Source organism: Porites lutea, chromosome 9, assembly GCF_958299795.1.
Source record: "Porites lutea chromosome 9, jaPorLute2.1, whole genome shotgun sequence".
In the NCBI taxonomy this organism is placed as follows: domain Eukaryota; kingdom Metazoa; phylum Cnidaria; class Anthozoa; order Scleractinia; family Poritidae; genus Porites; species Porites lutea.
In genome coordinates this window covers 32810630-32828908 of record NC_133209.1, presented here as the reverse complement: position 1 = coordinate 32828908, position 18279 = coordinate 32810630, and the positions used below count along the sequence as shown (strand labels likewise).

Below are 18279 nucleotides of genomic sequence, written 5' to 3'. Positions count from 1 at the left end.
TATGATTCACGGACACTAAAGAAAGTCGATCACGGCGTCAAGAAAATAAGCTTACCCCCCTTGAAGGAGTGGGGATTGGGGTAAAGGAGACGGCTGACACTCCAAGGTGTCAGGCTACGAAGTATCGCAACACTGTATAATGAACAATCAGGGTTTAAACTCGGTGCAATGTCAAAGTGCTATTTAAAACGCAATGATGATGTTCACTATTACCTTTTGCCGGTGTGCTTACTGTAACAGCGTCACTTGCCGCACCCTCTCCTTTCTCAGTAAACGCCATAACATATATCGTGTATTCTGTACCAGGCTTCAATTTGCCTTTCGTGATAGACGTATACCGAGACGTGTTAGGTTCCTCCAGCTCAAAATCATCTTTGAAAGTGGAGTTATAATGTCTTCTTCCCTTAAAATGCACCTAAACAGAAAACAAAAAACAAATCACAGTATAAGATCACGATCACCCTCTACCATTTTCACTCTCCATACCTATAAACCTTTTCACATGACCTCACGTCCACTGTGTTGATGCCAAAATACCGATAAGACCGCCCGGGCCTTGCCTGTGTTGCAGCCGGTCCACGCACTCGTCTAAACCATTTGTATACAGATGGTGTATAGAGCGTATGCCACGCAGACAACCCAGGCCAAGCCCGGTCCAGCAAATTTGTTGTCCCATACAAATCCTGTGGGAGTTGAATTCTTTTCTTATGACAACGCTGCTGATCATGTGAGTGAAAATGCTCTACAGGCCAGGAAATTGTTCCTAAATGATCAATGGAGAGCGGTTTCAAAGTTCGCAGAAAAAAAAAACCGTTGAATGAAAACTAAGACTAGTTGAGAAATAGGAGTGAGAAAAAAAAAGCCACGTCACTAAAGATCCCTCGAGTTAAACAAGACCACAGACTACAACTACTACAACTACTACTGTTCTATAGACCAGTAGAGAACTTAGCCTTCACGGCCAACCGCCCTGGCACGATGCTCTGATCGATACGTGCGAACGACTTGTTCCAGTTCTGTGCCGATGGTGTTCATACTGTATGCTGGAAAGCTTTTTGTGTCAGCACGAGAAGCTATCCAATATAGTGTGAACATAACGTTTCCATTAACCATTCGCAATGCCAGTTCCTATGCATCGCCGACACAATAATTGGGTTTGTTCCTCCGCTTCTCCTTCCGACTCAGAGACGTAAGTGGAAGCGGGACTCTGTTTCAACAAGACGAAAAGGTTCTGCTTTTCTGATTACTTTCCCGGGGGGCGGTGGGGGGGGGGGGTACTTAACAAATGTTTTTCATTTGGAAATAGTTGATATACTATTTATTGTATAAGGCCCGGTTCAGACGCCGAATTTTTTCATGAGCCGAACCTAATTCGAATCAAGGCCGACCCAAATCATTAAGACCGGCTAAATTGATTCAGAAGCCGATCTTAATTGCAGCTGAAGTAAGTTCAAAACGCGAAAAATGCTCATTTCGGTCAAACTGGTTACAAAATTCATTATAATAATTTATGCATTAGGTTCGGTAAATGAAAAGTTCGGCGTCTGAATCATAACCGTTCCAAAGTCGCTCCAAAGGCGCGCTAGGCGAAAAGAACGGCTGAGCCGTTCCAAATTGAAACAGGCCTTCCTAATTGATTCAGACACCGAACTTTTCATGTACTTAATTCAATGTATTAGGTTCGGCTCATGAAAAAGTTCGGCGTATGAACCGGGCCTAAGACTCCAAATAAAAAACATGTATGTATGTACAGGGAAGCTCCAACCCCTCGCCCTTTTTTAACACCATTTTTCACGAAAAAGGTACGTCTTTAGTATACCTTCTATTGACAAATGGCATACCCTTTTCACATACCTTGTTTAGAACTTTGCATCCCTTTTAACTGCTGTAAATGCACTGTCTTTTAAATAGGAATCATTCACAAATATAAAACGTTTTCTCGACTTTTTAAAGCCATAAAATTCATCTGTTAGCCCAAATGACAGATTTCCCTACCCTTTTATATACTTCAACGAGTGGAATCCCAACCCTTTCATACACCTGAGGCCCGAAAAAGATACCCCTTTCGGGCGGAACCCCCCCGTATGGGCTATCAAAGGGAGTACCCCTTCCCCCCCGGATTACGTCTCTTGCCAATAGACTATTCGCTTAGGGTCACAAAGGAGGTATTGCGCGGGGATTGGGTTACAAAAATAGATAAAAGGACATGTAAACATAGTTTCCACTCACATTGTATTTTGTGATTATTCCATTAGGATTAACTGGTTCTTCCCAAAATACGTTAATATCATCTTCCTCTAACTTGGCCCTGACATTCACCGGCTTATCTGGCACTAAAGGTTAAAGAAAATTGACAGATAAGAATTTGATGTAATATAATACCTCTTTCGATACACAATTCTTCATGCCACGTTTCCAAAGTGCGATTTCAAATCGCGCGTGAAAATACCTGCCTTTAAGGTGACTCGACCCAGTTTTTTTTGGGGGGTACCATCCTACTTTGAAGTTGTCTGGTATCCCCACCTTTACTTTTATCGTAAGTCTAACACATAGAATGGATAACATATAGATCAATCTACAATATAACATAAAATTTTTGGCGATCGGAGTACATGTCACGTGGTTATAATGCCACGCCCCTTTGAGGTCTGAGTCGAAAATCTGCTGTTGCCGGCATTTTTTCGTGAAAATCTCTCGGCTACACATAGTGCGCATTAGTGCCTTGCGCTGAACAGAGTTTCACCAAAATCGCAAAGACCCAATTCGAGAAATTTAGCGGTTTCCAAATTTAGGTCATAATTTATGCGAAAATGATAAGCAAACTTTACACGGATTATATCTAATAAACCCAGAGATTCATCCCTTTATTTTGGGCATCGTTATAACAGATGGGTCCTTGCAAGTCAGCAAAACGCTTTAGGGCCTTGTAAATGCGCGCGATTTCGAGCAAAGCAAACATATAGAAATTATAGTTTTCGCTATTTGTTGACGTTTGTCAGCGTTCAAGAGTCCTTCTCACGAAAAATCATTTTCTTAAAAATTCGTAGTTTTTTTTCCTTCAAATTTTTTCAGGGCCACAATTGATTAACTAACTACCCGGACTCCGAATTTCATGGTCATTGAAAAACTGTGACATTATCTTCTATAAGCCCAAACTTGAGTAAACATTGAAGATTTTTAGCGTTTTGGCTGAGTTTGTGCTTTGGGAGTTGTCTATTGTTTCTAGTCTGTCATTATACAGCATTCTTGTTCAGCACGCGTGCAATGACCACGCTTGGCTGACTTCCGAATGCTCACCGAGATATTCCCGTCACGAGTTGGTTTAATTATTGGCTTGCATTAAACCTATGAAAAAATGATATTTTTGTAATAGTAAGTAGATTTAGTGTGTAGCACTTCTTGATTTTTTTGCAAAGACACAAGAAGCACGTGAATTGATTAAAAATTGTTAGTTAAACCTCTATGTATCACGCGATGGCCTGTCTCACTGCACCAAAACTATCATATCTCGGTGAGCATTCGGAAGTCAGCCAAGCGCGGTCATTGCACGCGTGCTGAACAAGAATGCTGTATAACGACAGACTAGAAACAATAGACAACTCCCAAAGCACAAACTCAGCCGAAACGCTAAAAATCTTCAATGTTTACTCAAGTTTGGGCTTATAGAAGATAATGTCACAGTTTTTCAATGACCATGAAATTCAGAGTCCGGGTAGTTAGTTAATCAATTGTGGCCCTGAAAAAATTTGAAGGAAAAAAAAATACGAATTTTTAAGAAAATGATTTTTTCGTGAGAAGGACTCTTGAACGCTGACAAACGTCAACAAATAGCGAAAACTATAATTTCTATATGTTTGCTTTGCTCGAAATCGCGCGCATTTACAAGGCCCTAAAGCGTTTTGCTGACTTGCAAGGACCCATCTGTTATAACGATGCCCAAAATGAAGGGATGAATCTCTGGGTTTATTAGATATAATCCGTGTAAAGTTTGCTTATCATTTTCGCATAAATTATGACCTAAATTTGGAAACCGCTAAATTTCTCGAATTGGGTCTTTGCGATTTTGGTGAAACTCTGTTCAGCGCAAGGCACTAATGCGCACTATGTGTAGCCGAGAGATTTTCACGAAAAAATGCCGGCAACAGCAGATTTTCGACTCAGACCTCAAAGGGGAGTGGCATTATAACCACGTGACATGTACTCCGATCGCCAAAAATTTTATGTTATATTGTAGATTGATCTATATGTTATCCATTGTATGTGTTAGACTTACGATAAAAGTAAAGGTGAGGATACCAGAGAGCTTCAAAGTAGGATGGTACCCCCCCAAAAAAACTGGGTCGAGTCACCTTAAGGCGATTCTTAGTTGCGAAAACTTGTCTATTTCGAATGAAGCATCCCCGGCCTCAACATTTGATTCAATTTGTTAACTTCCAGAGAAAGAGTCAACACCAAAATCCTCTGCGGGCGAATACATTATATGTGTTTACAAACAAAATTAAATACATGTAACTACAAGGAATAGTACACTGGTCTTTCGCCGTGCACGTGGAAAATCGCACGAATAAAAAAGAATAACTAAGCTATAAAAAAGGGGGGTACAAGGGTACGCACAAATATAATTTAAATTTACCTCCTTCCTGTGTTTTTGCGGTGAAATAAGCAATCTCTCCTAGCTCAATGGTTCTGGCTTGTATCGTAAAGTTAAAGTTTGTATACGGCCTAAGTTCGGATACTTGTAGGCTCTCTTCTTTTTTGGGTCCCTTGGTCACATTTTTGTTATAAACCTCTCTCCAAGTTTTAGTTTCATAAGCTCTGATATGGTAAGATCTTATGATTCCATTGGCATTGACAGGTTCTTCCCATGTAATGAAGATTTCACTGTCTGATAAGACTCTACCAACAAATTTTCCTGGGGGACCAGGACCTGTAGAAATACAGAACGAAAAAGAATAAATAACAGAGGTGTAAAACTTCTTGTTGTCGTAGCACTATTTAAATATCCATTTTTGCGCCAGTTCCTTTTAATTCTCCAAAATTATTTACAGCGCAGTCGAAGCTGTCCTTGCAGACACCTCTGTAAAGCGGACACTTGACCCTATCAATGTTGTGCATGTTAGGGAGGGTTCACTGTATATTTTATAAGGTCCCGTCCTCAAGAATCGAGTTAATTAATTGTGTGAACGGAGCTTATATCAGTTTTTAGAGTAGAACTCAACTGTTACCCTCTCCAACTTAAGTCTCCACTCCACTCCCTCTCTCTTGCAATCTGACTTTTGGTGAGTCGCGTTGTTCATAAGGATAGAAGTCACGCGTGTTGGAACAAACGATTATCTGAATTAGAGTAACCCTAACATTATATAGTTACACTGATCGTATGTCACACTGCAGTACGGGTAGGATTCAAAACAGCGACCTCGCGCAAATCAAATTGGTACTCTACCGCCTAAGCTGTCGGGTTTGTTCAAGTACCATAAATAAGCTTTGCTTCAAGGATTAAGTACCAAAAAACGCATAACCAAGACATCTGTACATTACCGATGAAAAACATATACTTACGGTCTTCAAACGTTGTAGCATTTAATACTTCTGACGCATTCCCTTTCTTGCTTGTTTTTCCCCTGACCTTGATGTAATAAGTTGTAAATTTTTCTAAGTCAGTTAAGGTGTATTGAAATGTGCGGGCTGTAACTTCTTTCTCCGTGGGTTTTTTATTTGAGCTTGTTCCATATTCAATCAAATAGTTTTGTATAACTCCATTTGGTTCTGCTGGTTCCCTCCACTCTACATAAATGGTGGTAGATGAGGAAGCTGCCACGAAAACACCTTGCGGACGACTTGGACCTAAAGTTTTAATTCTTTTGTTAGTAAAATTGTACTAACATTCCACTGCCGTTCAACTAGTTTTCTGACTAGCTGACATACATATACTGGCTTGTATGAGCAAATACACACATCTCATAGCCAAAGCTCAAGTCAATGAAATAAATACATCACAAAATCACCAAGAACGGTCCCTACATAATTATTTGTAATACAATTGCAGATTACGAAAACATCGTTGTGATAGATATTCGAATGGAAAAAATGTCGGACAAAATTTTCGTCCGACCATTTTGGGGTATTTACAATTTAGCTGATAGAGAAATGACAGAGAAACAAAGCACCTATTCATGGGCTATTGACTCAGAGCCCATTCGGGCTCGAGGAATAATTGTTAAATACACACAATTCGTAGAAAAAACTCAAGTCAACGTCATAAACACAACACAAAAACACCTAGAACGGTTCCTAAATAATTATTTGCAATACAATTGCAGATTACGAAAACATCGTGTTGACAGATATTCGAATGGAAAAAATGTCGGATAAAATTTTCGTCCGAACGTTTTGGGGTATTTACAATTTAGGTGATAGAGAAATGACAGAAAAACAAAGCACCTATTCAAAAGAAACGGACGTAAAATTAAAGAATTAAATAAGAAGAGGTACACATACGCACACACCTATAAATTAATAAAAAGGCCATTATTAGGTTCAATAAAATTGCCTTTCAACTTAACAAAAGGATTCCTTAGCTTGTCAGAAAACACCGGTGGCTTTTCTGTTTGTTTGTGTTTCGTTACATTTTTTTTTACTGTGGTTTGTGTTTTCAAACTGATCACACTTGAGGAACTATACCTCACCTGATTGTAACGTCATCACTGTGGTACAGTTAGACCAAGCTGAAGGTCCAATCTTAGTGTAGCCTTGCACTCTAATGCAGTAGCTTGTGTATGGCTTTAGTCCTTCAATAACTCTACTTGTTTCAGTTGTATTGTGGCTTAACTGTGTAGGTTGACCTTTCACATTGTATGCCACTATGTAACCTAGTATGACACCATTTTGGTCTTTCTTGACAATCTCATCCCATGTGACTCTGATAGTGTGAGCATCTTCAGCTGTAGTTTCTGCCTTATTGATGACCGGGGGAGCACTTGGAGCTGTTTAATAGAAAAAGAAAAGATCGTGTAGTCTACATGTGGCTACAGTGTACATGTACATTTGTAATCACTTCACTGATCACACAATCCAAGGATTAAGCTCACAAATGGACCAATGGTGGCAGCCGCTGGAGCATTTGTATGCTGACCTCCGAGATCAATGTTCAAGTGTAAAGTAAGTAACATAACATAACAAAACATTCAAAGTTAGAGGCTATACCATCTTCCCATGTTTTTGCATTAACTATGTCTGAGAGTTCCCCTGAAACAGAAGTTTCAGCAAATACTTGAACATAGTAGACTGTAAATTCTTCCAGATCAAGTAGTTCATAACTGAGTGCAGTGGGAGAATTCCTCCTTTCATTCAAATTGCTCCTTTCTGTTCCATACGTCACTGCATAATGCCGGAGATTTCCATTCATTTTTAGTGGTCGTTCCCACTTCACCAAGATTGATTTTGATGAAAGCACATTGAGTTCCAAGTTCCTAACAGGGGACGGAGCTGCAAGATTTACAAAAGAAAACAGAATTTTTAAGTACTACATAGTTTAATCAGTATTTATTATTACCACTGGTCCATCCTGTCCTTTGAATACCATACAACATGCATCGAAAAGCAGAAAAACGAACTGCTCTGTCTCAGGTTTATTGCCCTCGCAGGGATTTCGCCCAGAAGGCGAAATCCTGAGGAAGCATCCTCAGAGAGAGAGAGAGTCTCGCTCTGCTTAAGCAAGCTCGACTAATGAGCGAGGATGCTGACATCAATGTTGGATTTCAAAGAGTGATATGGATCTCTAGACGACCTAGGCGTATCAATTGATGGAGTAGATATTCCGCTATTTTTTAACTTTCTTGATATTTTCGCGGAAAGCATATTAGTTTTGTTGAGATTGTTACAGTAAGTATGATAATAAACGCCGCGGCCTATCTATTAAACGCCCCCTCTTGGACCCCTAAAAAGAAATAGACGCCCTAGGCATTTATTACAATGTAGGTCATTTACGGTAAGCACTTAAAGGATTTTCGACACACGAGTTTAATATACAGATTTAGCCAGTGCTAAAAGCGAAGCCTAGATAATATTTATAGTTTGCTCAAACAGAATATAAAATCGTGTAATGCTAAGCGGCGAAGGCAACAAGAACGGTGAAAATACGTTAATAGGTCTAATTTAAAACAAAAAACCAACTTTACACGAGCAGCACATTTTTTCTACATTTCTTGGCCGCTGTTTTGCACGACTACAACGTAAAACTTCCAGAAACTTCCTACAGTGTAGTTACACGTTTTATGGAGGAAATGTCGAATGTAGCCCGTGTTCCTGTTCACTTTTTTTTCACTGCCGCTTACTTTCACTTTGGTGGCCGCTAGCATTTCTCATTTTCTCACCGGCGCTACAAAACTTTCACGTTGTTCTTCCAACAAAAAAATGTCTCCTTGGTTATTTTCTCTCGCACTAGCTTTCTGTCGCTCTTTTTCTCGTTAAGCTTCGCCGGCTTGTCGCCTACTTTCTCTTTTTCTCTCTCTTTCTCTTTCTAAACATTTCCATATTTGTGGACATGACATTTAGTGTAAGCTTAATACTTAGACAACACGGATACAGAAACAATTTCCGCTTTCCGTTTTCGTCTTTATTGACTCTTTAGTTGTCTCTGTTTCACAAGATGAGGGTGGCTATGCGATTCCCGCCAAGATAACCTCGAGTTGCATTAGGGTTGCCAAATCAGTTGATTGAGTTATTTTACATTGGTATTTCTGTGGTGCTGACGGACGGCGGGCGGGCACACGGGCGTAAGGTCACGTGATTACCAAACTTTCTCGGGTGGGTAGATTACCACGTGGGACTACGTTCGGGCGCGCTTCGCGCGCGTGTGGAGTTCCGCTATCATTCAAAAATCTTTGATTAGAAACGATTTCAACAAACAAACAAACAAGTTTTCCTAAGCGAACGAGTAAATCAAGCTAACAATGTAGTTTTTATCAGCAGAACGATATATACCCTGGGAGCAGAGGCTACATTTTTGCTGTGTGAGTGAAGTGCGTAGTAGGGTTAGGGTTAGGGTTAGACTAGGATGTGTGTGAAAAAATGGTCGAAACACCGAGTGTTTTGATCAACGCTGCGTACTGATCGGCCTAAAATGAAATCTTGCGTTTCCTGCTTTGCGTTCCCCCTGTTGCCTGTTTATGTGTGAAAATTCTCAACATTAACGGTTAATTTCAAAGAGCTACACAAAGACTGAAGGCTGCAATGACGGAATCAATACAGAGTGGGGGCAGTTGTAGAGTCAACTATAACTAGTAAAATAATAAGACGCATATATACACTGTACATGTATCTTTAGAAGCTTCTAAGATAACTACAGTTAGTTGTTTAATCAAGTCAATTTAAAACAACAACATGCATCAGCAACCTTAAATGCGCCGTTTCCTAACCTCCTTCATTGGGCGTTTTTGTCTGTACCACAGTGGAATTGCCAATACCGACTGCAGTAAACCCAGCTACTCTAACAGAGTAACTTGCAAACTCAAGGTCCGTAATTGTGTAACTGAGCTGATCTGGTCCAACAGCCCCATTTTGTTCATTGCCAGATCCCTCCTTCGTGTAGAAGACTTGGTAACCCAGCAGCTTTCCTTGTTGTTGCTTTCCAGGTATGGCATCCCATGATGCAGTTAGTGAAAGAGGAGAACTGGAGCTTAAAATGAAGTTTGCTGGTGCAGCAGAGGGTACTGAAATAGAACAAACTTATATTGCAGGCTTAACTTATACTGCAGTGTGTACATACATACATGCTTTATTTGATAAAGCACGTTGAGAGATGGCATCATAAGCTGATGTGGACCTGCTAAACTATGTTAAATAAATACATAATAATCTAAAATTACCAAATATACTAACTACAGCTGTATGCAAAAGACATGTCAAAATATTACAATATATACTATCTAAACTAGAAGAAAAAAGATACAACCCTTCCTGCTTTTTTTAAATGCAAATAACGCTATTCTTAGACTACAAATGTAATTTTTTTAAGCACAATTCTCATAAAACAAAGGAGGTTTTTATTGACACAAGATCAACCTCAACCTCACTCAAAGGCTGGGGCAATAAGCCCACAACTGTAAAGTAATGGTCTATATTCTGAGATGTGATGTGACTGACAAGTGGAAATAGAACCTCAACTGCCTCAAGAATCATGCATCTTGATCAAAAGAAAATAACAATTAAAGTATAACCATGTGCACAGAATTTAGTATTAAACTCACCTGATTCACTTGATTGTACTCTTAAAGGTTCAGACCAAGGGCCAATCCCCTCGTCGTTGTAGGCTTGCACTTGAATGTCATACCATGTGTATGGTGTAACAGTAAGTGATGCTGAATTGAAACTTAAAGGTGGAACAACTTTTTGCATTGAGCCAGATGTTCCATTTACTTCCTGCCATTTCACAGTGTAACCTTTTATGCCATCACCAATGTCAATAGGTGGATCCCATGTAATGTTGATCATGGATGATGAAATAGAAATCTGTTTCAGGGAAAGTGGTTGACCAGGAAGTCCTATAGTTGGATGTACAGTGTATCAGGGTAAAACACAGTCAGATTACTTGTTTACTTACAGGAACCAGGTAATAAATGTTGTGCAGATGTAAGTACTGCAACATAATACTGATTGGGATAATAATAAGCATTATTCTAAATGTATTAGGCACATTATATATTTAGCATAATTTAAAGTATGAATTTATTTTCAAAGAATAAAAAAAACACATATATTTTTGGGTTTCTGTTCACCTGATTGTATGATTTACAGATCATACATGTACATGTACTCAGCCTCATTGCTTAAATCATGATTTCAAAATATCAAAACTCCATTTCTTAGTTTCCATTCAACTATCGTGTGATCTAAAGAATCATGCATATCTTAGAGGATGTTATTTCTCGTGAAGCGAGTGAGTTTATATCCTCGTCGTGTGCAAAGCGCACGAGTATCGCGTCGGGCGCACATGGTCTTAGCGGCTTGCAAACTCTGTTGGGCCATCAATGTATATTTGTTTGTTTAAATATACATTAATTATATTGGTCATTTCCAGTTGGTATTTGCATACAGTGTGACGTCACGCAGTACAACTCTAATTATTACAATATTATACATTGTAGGAGATGGCACAACTTAGCTGTTATTTTAGCAAAACCCACCACATAATAGCCTGCAGTGATCCACTGTCACACATGCATTTTTCACAACAACTACACATGAAGGATGATCAAATAGGGTGAACACGACACCTTCACAACTTTGCCTACGCTGCCTTAATACAACAACAACCCCATTTAAATCCCACATCCTATTTAAAGCCAGGGCACTCGGTTCAAGTTTACTCCAACCAAAAGGAGATTGAGTATATCTCTGCTTCCAATATTACAGCCACTGTTGAAACCCACCCTCCCCAGTTACACTTTATGGGCCTCTTCCCACGAGTTCCGCGAGATTCTGTGATACACGTACATGTACTATTTCTAGTACACTGTACATGAAACACTCTCCTCCACATTGTATCTCCATAATCTTCAGATCATAATTAGGCTTAACCAATTATGGCTTTAAATAATGGGGCAATGTAAAATGCAAACTGCAGACTGACTGAAGACTATTGTTTTTAGGGTTAAAAAACAATGGGATTATTGTTGTCACATACTCATTTGCATGGTGAAACAATAGTCCGCAGTCTGCATTTTACACTGACCGATTAATAATACCTGATTTACAGCCATAAAACTCCATTCTAAGTGCACAGTGTCCAGAGCAGTTTGTTGGATGTAATCTTATGTACTGTGCTGTCACCAAGGGATTGACCAACACTCTCTTAGTACCATTATCATTTGTATTACCCTGAAAAACCTAAAAAAACATTAAAAATGTATATTCCACTATAAGCTGCAGGATATAATATTTTGGTCCTCTGAACCCGGAACACCTAAGACTAACCCTAACCCTAACCCTAACCCCTGCATACACTGCATAAAGATTTTTTTCATGATGACGTGTTCAGCCATGTTTTTCGTATCTTTTCCTAAGTACTAATACCCAAAAAACGACGGCAATGATGAAAAACTTTCTAGCATAGTATTTGGAATTGAGCTTCTAGCCACTCAAACCAACAGCAAAAGCGGTGAAGATGTTTTGCAAATCAATAAATAGAGCCTGTTCGTTGAAAAGTCTGCCATAAGGACTGACAATCAGGTGGAAAAGAAAATTAATATCCAATTTGTATAAAGTGTCCTCCATTTTTAGAGTTTCTTTATCCTTTACAAAACAACTTAATTACGTGTATAAGCTTATAAAGTAAGCTCAATAGCAAAAAAAAAAAAAATTAAAAATTATTCATGCACTTTGTTATTACCGAACAATCCGACAGAAGAAGGAAAATTTCTCTTTAAATTTATTACTCACAAAAACCGCTGATGCCAGGTATTGTCGAAAAGCCATAATGACCAGCCATTGAGAGTAAATGAATAAAAATGAAGTAGGACAACAGTCGTCGGCACTAAAAACCAAGTTTTCCGTATTTTGCCGAGCAAAACATAAATCATCTTTTTAGCCAATACGGAAATTATTCAAACTATAATCCATGACTTCTTACAAACATATGACTATTTTAACTTTAGGTGGACTTCAAGACTCTGCTTTTACTTTTGTTTCAGCTTAGTTTCCATTGATCATTAACAAATAAATAAGCAAATTTTCTTTCTCAGTGACTCAGTTTTACAGAAAGAATTTTCTTTGAAACTAGACAATTGTGGCCTGTTTGTAACTAGCCAATAGAAGCGTTTGTCTTTCTGTGTTACTTGTTACGAGAATTTTACAGTTAATCAAAAAGTAAGCATTTTTGTGAGCTATATTATGAAAGAATTTGCTCGTGCTTTTAGCTGTGCGTATATAATTATCGAATTATGGATGCACTTGGAAAGGTTAGAGAGCACTGACGAAGGTAGAGTTGCTCTCGGCAGAATTTATTACATCATGTAGTGCACATGGCAATTTTAATCAGTTACATGTAGTTTATAATGATTACCTTAACTAATCCTCCATGATTGGTATAGTTCAACCACTCCATTTCACTGGTATTATAACTGAAGTAAAATGATGAAACAAAGCCAGAACCTGGAAAACCTTGAGTACTGATCGCAGTAATGTTCATAATTTTTCCCAAATTCACTTGTATCCAAGGTTGTGTATCATTTTTATCAGCAACCCAAGATTTTGTGTTATTTAGTCTTGCATTTGATGCTGATGAATTTGAATTTAATTCTGAGGATGCTGTGATGTCAGTGTCACGAATTTTCCTGTTTGTCATGCCAAGGAAACTGGAGGCAGTGGTACAACCTGCAAGTAAAATTAATAAAGATGCACAAACAACTGTTAATGTACAGTTAAAAGAATTTCATAACAATAACAAAATCAAAAGACCTACTACTGTTTAAAACTATACTGTTCCATTGCAAACCATGTGACATTTTAAAGGCACTTTACCTTTTCATGGTTAATCATACAATGTACAAAAATGAACAAATTTACTTAAAATCATGATGAATGTTTACTTAGGGTGTGTACCTTTGGGATGATCTGGATCAGGATCAGTGATTTGAGATCAGTCAGAGTAGTCATGGTATCCAATGAACTAATGAATCCTTAAATCCCAGAGTGGATTGGTCTGTTCCTTTGGCATGATATGATCTGACTAATCTATTGTAGGATCACTGATCCCTATTCAGATTTGTCCAGAGAACGCACCCTCCAATCCTAGACTGTGGATCCAGCTCTTTTGCAATAATTATTAAAATTATCAATTAATGTTTTAAGAGGAGACCATATCATTAACTGCAGTAAGTAAATCATACCTGAAGGGGTGTTAGAAGACTGTGTACCTATGAAAACATGTAAAAAATATAAAACAGTGTTAGAGAACATTGTAAAGCAATTTTTGGCTGGACCCTGCTACTTCAGCAAGATTGAAAAGAATAACATGTCAGAATACTTAAAAAAAGATTGCATCAAAGAACATTGAATATAATAATAAATTAATTATTTCTAACTATATGTGCAGTCAAACCTCCACATACAGGCCACCTACCTTAAGCAACTATTAAAAGTACCTATTCAAAACACTTTTTCCCAGTTAAAGCCTTCATTTGGAACCTTTTGTACACCTCACCTCTCTCAGTTTTCCACCATTTTTACCCTCTTGTACATGTACATGTAAGCGACCATGTCCACTTTACGCACAGTGTATACAGCCATGTAGTTTACGAACAAGTACAGTGTACATTCTCTGTACAGCACACTATACTACTCACATCATACAAAGAAGTTTTGTTGATGTAAAAGAACTGCATATCATACTGTAAAAACTAAGAAATTGCATGCAAAACAATGTAAATTATCTTCAGAAAAGAGGATGTCAGCACCAGCTCATCTCAATTCTTGAAAGTGACAGTACCCCCGTGAGAACACTGGATCTTGGCATTTGAGGTGGTAGCTTTCAGGAGGTTCAACTGTATAAAATTATTATACGGTGTGAAGGTGAGAGCAGGCAATAAAAGGAAAACAGCAGTCTCATCCTCCCATACAATTTTCATTATTTTATTAATACATCTCCCTGCAATTTCTATGCATGACTATTGGTGACAACATATGTGGGATTTACTCTGAGGACATCATTAACCATGCAGTGAATATGCAGATGTTTGATCAAGTAGGAACCACAGTTTTAAATGTTTTGGCCCTACATCTGAACTCATTCATACATGCAACTTGTAAATACATTAGAATACATTTTGAAAGTTGACAAAATTGTTTTTTGCTTCATTTTTTTGTTTGTTTTTACTTTGCTTTTTAGTTGCAGTGACGCTCCAGTTGTTTCCGCAGTCTCCGCGAATATTTATAAATAAGCATCACTTGGAAATCAAAGATCCAAGATAATTTCAATGGTTGATTAAACTTTATATCACACATCAATTTCCTCATAGCTAAGGTACTAAAAATATGTACGGTATGCTCCAAAAAAGGTATTTCAGGTTTCCTACTTCAACTTATGGTTTGATTGCCGCACAGACAATAAATATACACTGAGAATAACTTAAAACCACTTGAATTTGTCAAAAAATACTATTATTCCAAATTGATGAATAATATTATCATGACATGCAATGACTTACAGCTTACTTTTACGTCAAAATGAATAATCTCTGGCAATAAATGTGATATATTTATTACTGCTTAAAAGACCAGCGGTTATGATAACGAATATGTCAATTCGAGCCAATTACAGTGCAAGTGTAGTTACGTGTTCCATCTGGTCTACATAGAGTAAACGAAGAGCCCAGTTACATGTATTAAATTCTTATCCGGATTATCCGCCGAACACAAAGTTCTTCAACCGATTTTCAGCCTTTAGAAGTAATATCTTACTCACTTTTCACAAACAGAAAAATACGTAATTAGAAATGATCTACCGAAGACTGCCAAATAAAACGAAGTCGTAGTAAGCTGTAGTATTTTACAAAGCAAGAATAAGCTGTTCAGAGAAGCCATTCACGCGGAACGTGTGTAAACGCAAATATACTGTATTTTCGTCATAGCATAGGCGAAACACAGCTGGATTTTTTGTACAACGCCCGGACGAAAGAAAATTGCAAGCATGGAATCAAGGACTTGCTTTTTCAATCCCTGATAATACCTGTTTTGTTTTCGCAAGAGCGTGAGATTTCGAGAGAAAGTGACACTTCACAATAAAAGCAAGATTTGCAGCATGGTTTGCGGTGAGAAACTGTGACTTGTTTTCTACAAAATGCCCAAACAATTGAATGACCAAATGTCTCGCTTCCTCGCAGAATTTAGACATGCAAGTCCTACATTATTCAAGATACCAAATAAAATCTTTGCCCGCAGAACCGGACGGACACAACAGACAAAGCGACATCAACGAAATCAACAAGACGCTAAAGTACAGCGAAAATCTAAAGTTATTCTAGCATTAATACAAAAATGGAAATTTTACCTGTTACTTGAGTAAGTGTGTAAGTTAAAAGAAGAAATAAAGTCCATGATTGAGCTCCTTGACGAACAAACGAGGCCATGTTTTCCTTTCAATTTTTTGGGCTGACGGAAAAAAGTCATTCCATGAGATGAACGGGAAGTGATTATTTTGGACACGTGACTTGAAGTGAACAATGTTTCATCGCCCAATCAGATTACACGGGCGTGTTCTGACGGAAGTTTCTATTCAGTTCCGGTTGCGCTTTCTTTCCATCTGGGCGTTGGGGAGGGAGGAAACTATTTTTAACGCACCCTAATGATACTGAATGTCTATTTTTTCCTTTCCTTTCTGAAAAAAGATAAGGAAGTGTGTCAGTACACGACTCAGCCAGCTTGACATTTTTTTTGGGGGGGGGTGGGGGCGGGGGCGGGGGTGGCAGCTGTTGTTATTTAACAAAACTCAAGACAAGACTGGCAATACGGCACATTAAAGGCCCTTTGGCCTGTAGAGTTAGCTTTGCATTCATGATCAGTTTTGTTTCATTTTACACATCAAGTGACGTCTGGCTATAGTTTCTCCTTAATTATTAGTATACTCCAACAAAAATCTTGGGAAAAAGCCTTTTCATATTCAACATTTGTAAACTTCAGTAATATTGATTGTTATTTTAATTTTCCACCTGATATTATTTTGTATCCGTCGCCGTAATTTTTATGCCATCTTCGAAAAATTGTAATTGAGGAGGCCTAATTAACATAAGCTTTATAGTTTCCTTTAGGCCTCCTCGCCATTTCTTCCTACATTTTTTTTTTTGGCATCTTTTTGTGACTGTAATCATGTGGCAAATAAATAAATACAAATTAGAGATTCGGCAAGAGGACTCAGTCACTTTTATTTACGCGTTGCGTGGACCTCTACATTCAAACAGTTTTTCCTGTTGATATTTAGGTATAAGATTCCTCACCTGAGCTTCACCTGCAGCCATGAAGGCTCGTTATAATTTGGCTTTTGGGAGCATTCTGTTAGCGCTTTTGTCTCGAAATTCGCTTCAGATTAACTGGGTATTGACTTAGTAGCACCAGGAGCCATAATGGAGCACTGAGCCCAGGACTTCCTCGCATGGCCTCACACAATTGAACGATGTTTCTTAGTGTTTTAAAGAAACTTTTTATAAACAGATAAAATTCTGCTTCGGTACATCTTCGGGGTTTGTTAATTGATTTATTGTTTATAGATTTAAACCTTGCTGAAAATGGTGAAAATTTAATAAGCGCTCAGCTTCACTGAATAAATTGTAAGAAATCAACTTATCAGAAAGGCTTGGTTGCTACTTTCAAGGCCTGGTAGCGCCGTTGCATGATCATGCCAGGCTACAAACTGATCAGAGCGTATCGTAAAGATGGAAAGCCATTGAAAGAAGACATTTTGAGTACTTCTTTAGCATTATTTGTCGTTTATTTCTTGTCAATTTGTAATTATAATGTGTGTCAAGCTTATGGAGGTATTTTTTTTGTCTGCAGGCATGGAAAAGGGCATCAAATATAACCCGCAAGGGCAGTCGAGCATAATGCCACTTTTCGAGCATACTTTTAAGCATAATGCTGTTGTTTTGAGGGTGAGGTTCAAAAGAATAACGCTCAAATTGTCGAGAATAATGTATCTAACCCTATTAAGCACAGGTCTTCTTTAGCTGACTCCTGATTCGCGGCCTGTGTCTAGTCACAGCCGTCCCCTCCCCCTTAAAATAAAATAAAATTAAGAATAAATACGGACTTTGACGCCACCTCTCTCTTCGACTAATATTTTATTTCCTTTATTATTTTCACATCTTTCGAACAAAAACTTACCTGAAATCGTAAAAGTAGATGATGATAATGTAGCTGAAGTGTTGTTAAAATAGCTAGATACTGAAGTAGAAATGGCTTTTGTGTCTTGGTTAGAGATAATTTTAGATGTTTCCATGGTATCAGTTGGCTTTAATTGTTTAGTGATAACTACAGCAGCTATTCTGGAAGTGATTGTTAACCAAGGCGATGCCATGGAAGCAGTTGCCTTTGGTGATGGCTTTAGATTGGTAGATGCTAGTGTTGCTTGTTTGGTGGCAACTACAGCTATTCTGGAAGTGCTTGTCGACTGAGGCGTTACCTTGGTAGCAGTTATCTTTGGTAGTGGCTTTTGATTAGTAGTTGAGAGTTCTGATTGTTTGGTGATAAGTACAGCTATTCCGGTAGTGATTGTTAACTGAGGAGTTGCCA

General features: G+C 38.3%; 1 protein-coding gene across 1 annotated transcript in view; it reads right to left on the bottom strand.

Annotated features, from left to right (window-relative positions):
- The window catches only part of LOC140948072 (uncharacterized), a 39521-nt gene extending 21242 nt beyond the window's left edge, over positions 1 to 18279 (bottom strand). Inside the window, exons 1-12 of the mRNA XM_073397293.1 lie at positions 17872 to 18279; positions 13887 to 13913; positions 13061 to 13371; positions 11745 to 11886; positions 10248 to 10553; positions 9417 to 9710; positions 7204 to 7485; positions 6687 to 6983; positions 5560 to 5844; positions 4634 to 4927; positions 2230 to 2333; positions 214 to 415 (exon numbers count right to left, since the gene is read on the bottom strand). Of these exons, the coding sequence (XP_073253394.1) occupies positions 214 to 415; positions 2230 to 2333; positions 4634 to 4927; positions 5560 to 5844; positions 6687 to 6983; positions 7204 to 7485; positions 9417 to 9710; positions 10248 to 10553; positions 11745 to 11886; positions 13061 to 13371; positions 13887 to 13913; positions 17872 to 18064 (2737 nt within the window). The 5' untranslated portion in view covers positions 18065 to 18279. The remainder of the gene's footprint in view (positions 1 to 213; positions 416 to 2229; positions 2334 to 4633; positions 4928 to 5559; positions 5845 to 6686; positions 6984 to 7203; positions 7486 to 9416; positions 9711 to 10247; positions 10554 to 11744; positions 11887 to 13060; positions 13372 to 13886; positions 13914 to 17871) is intronic.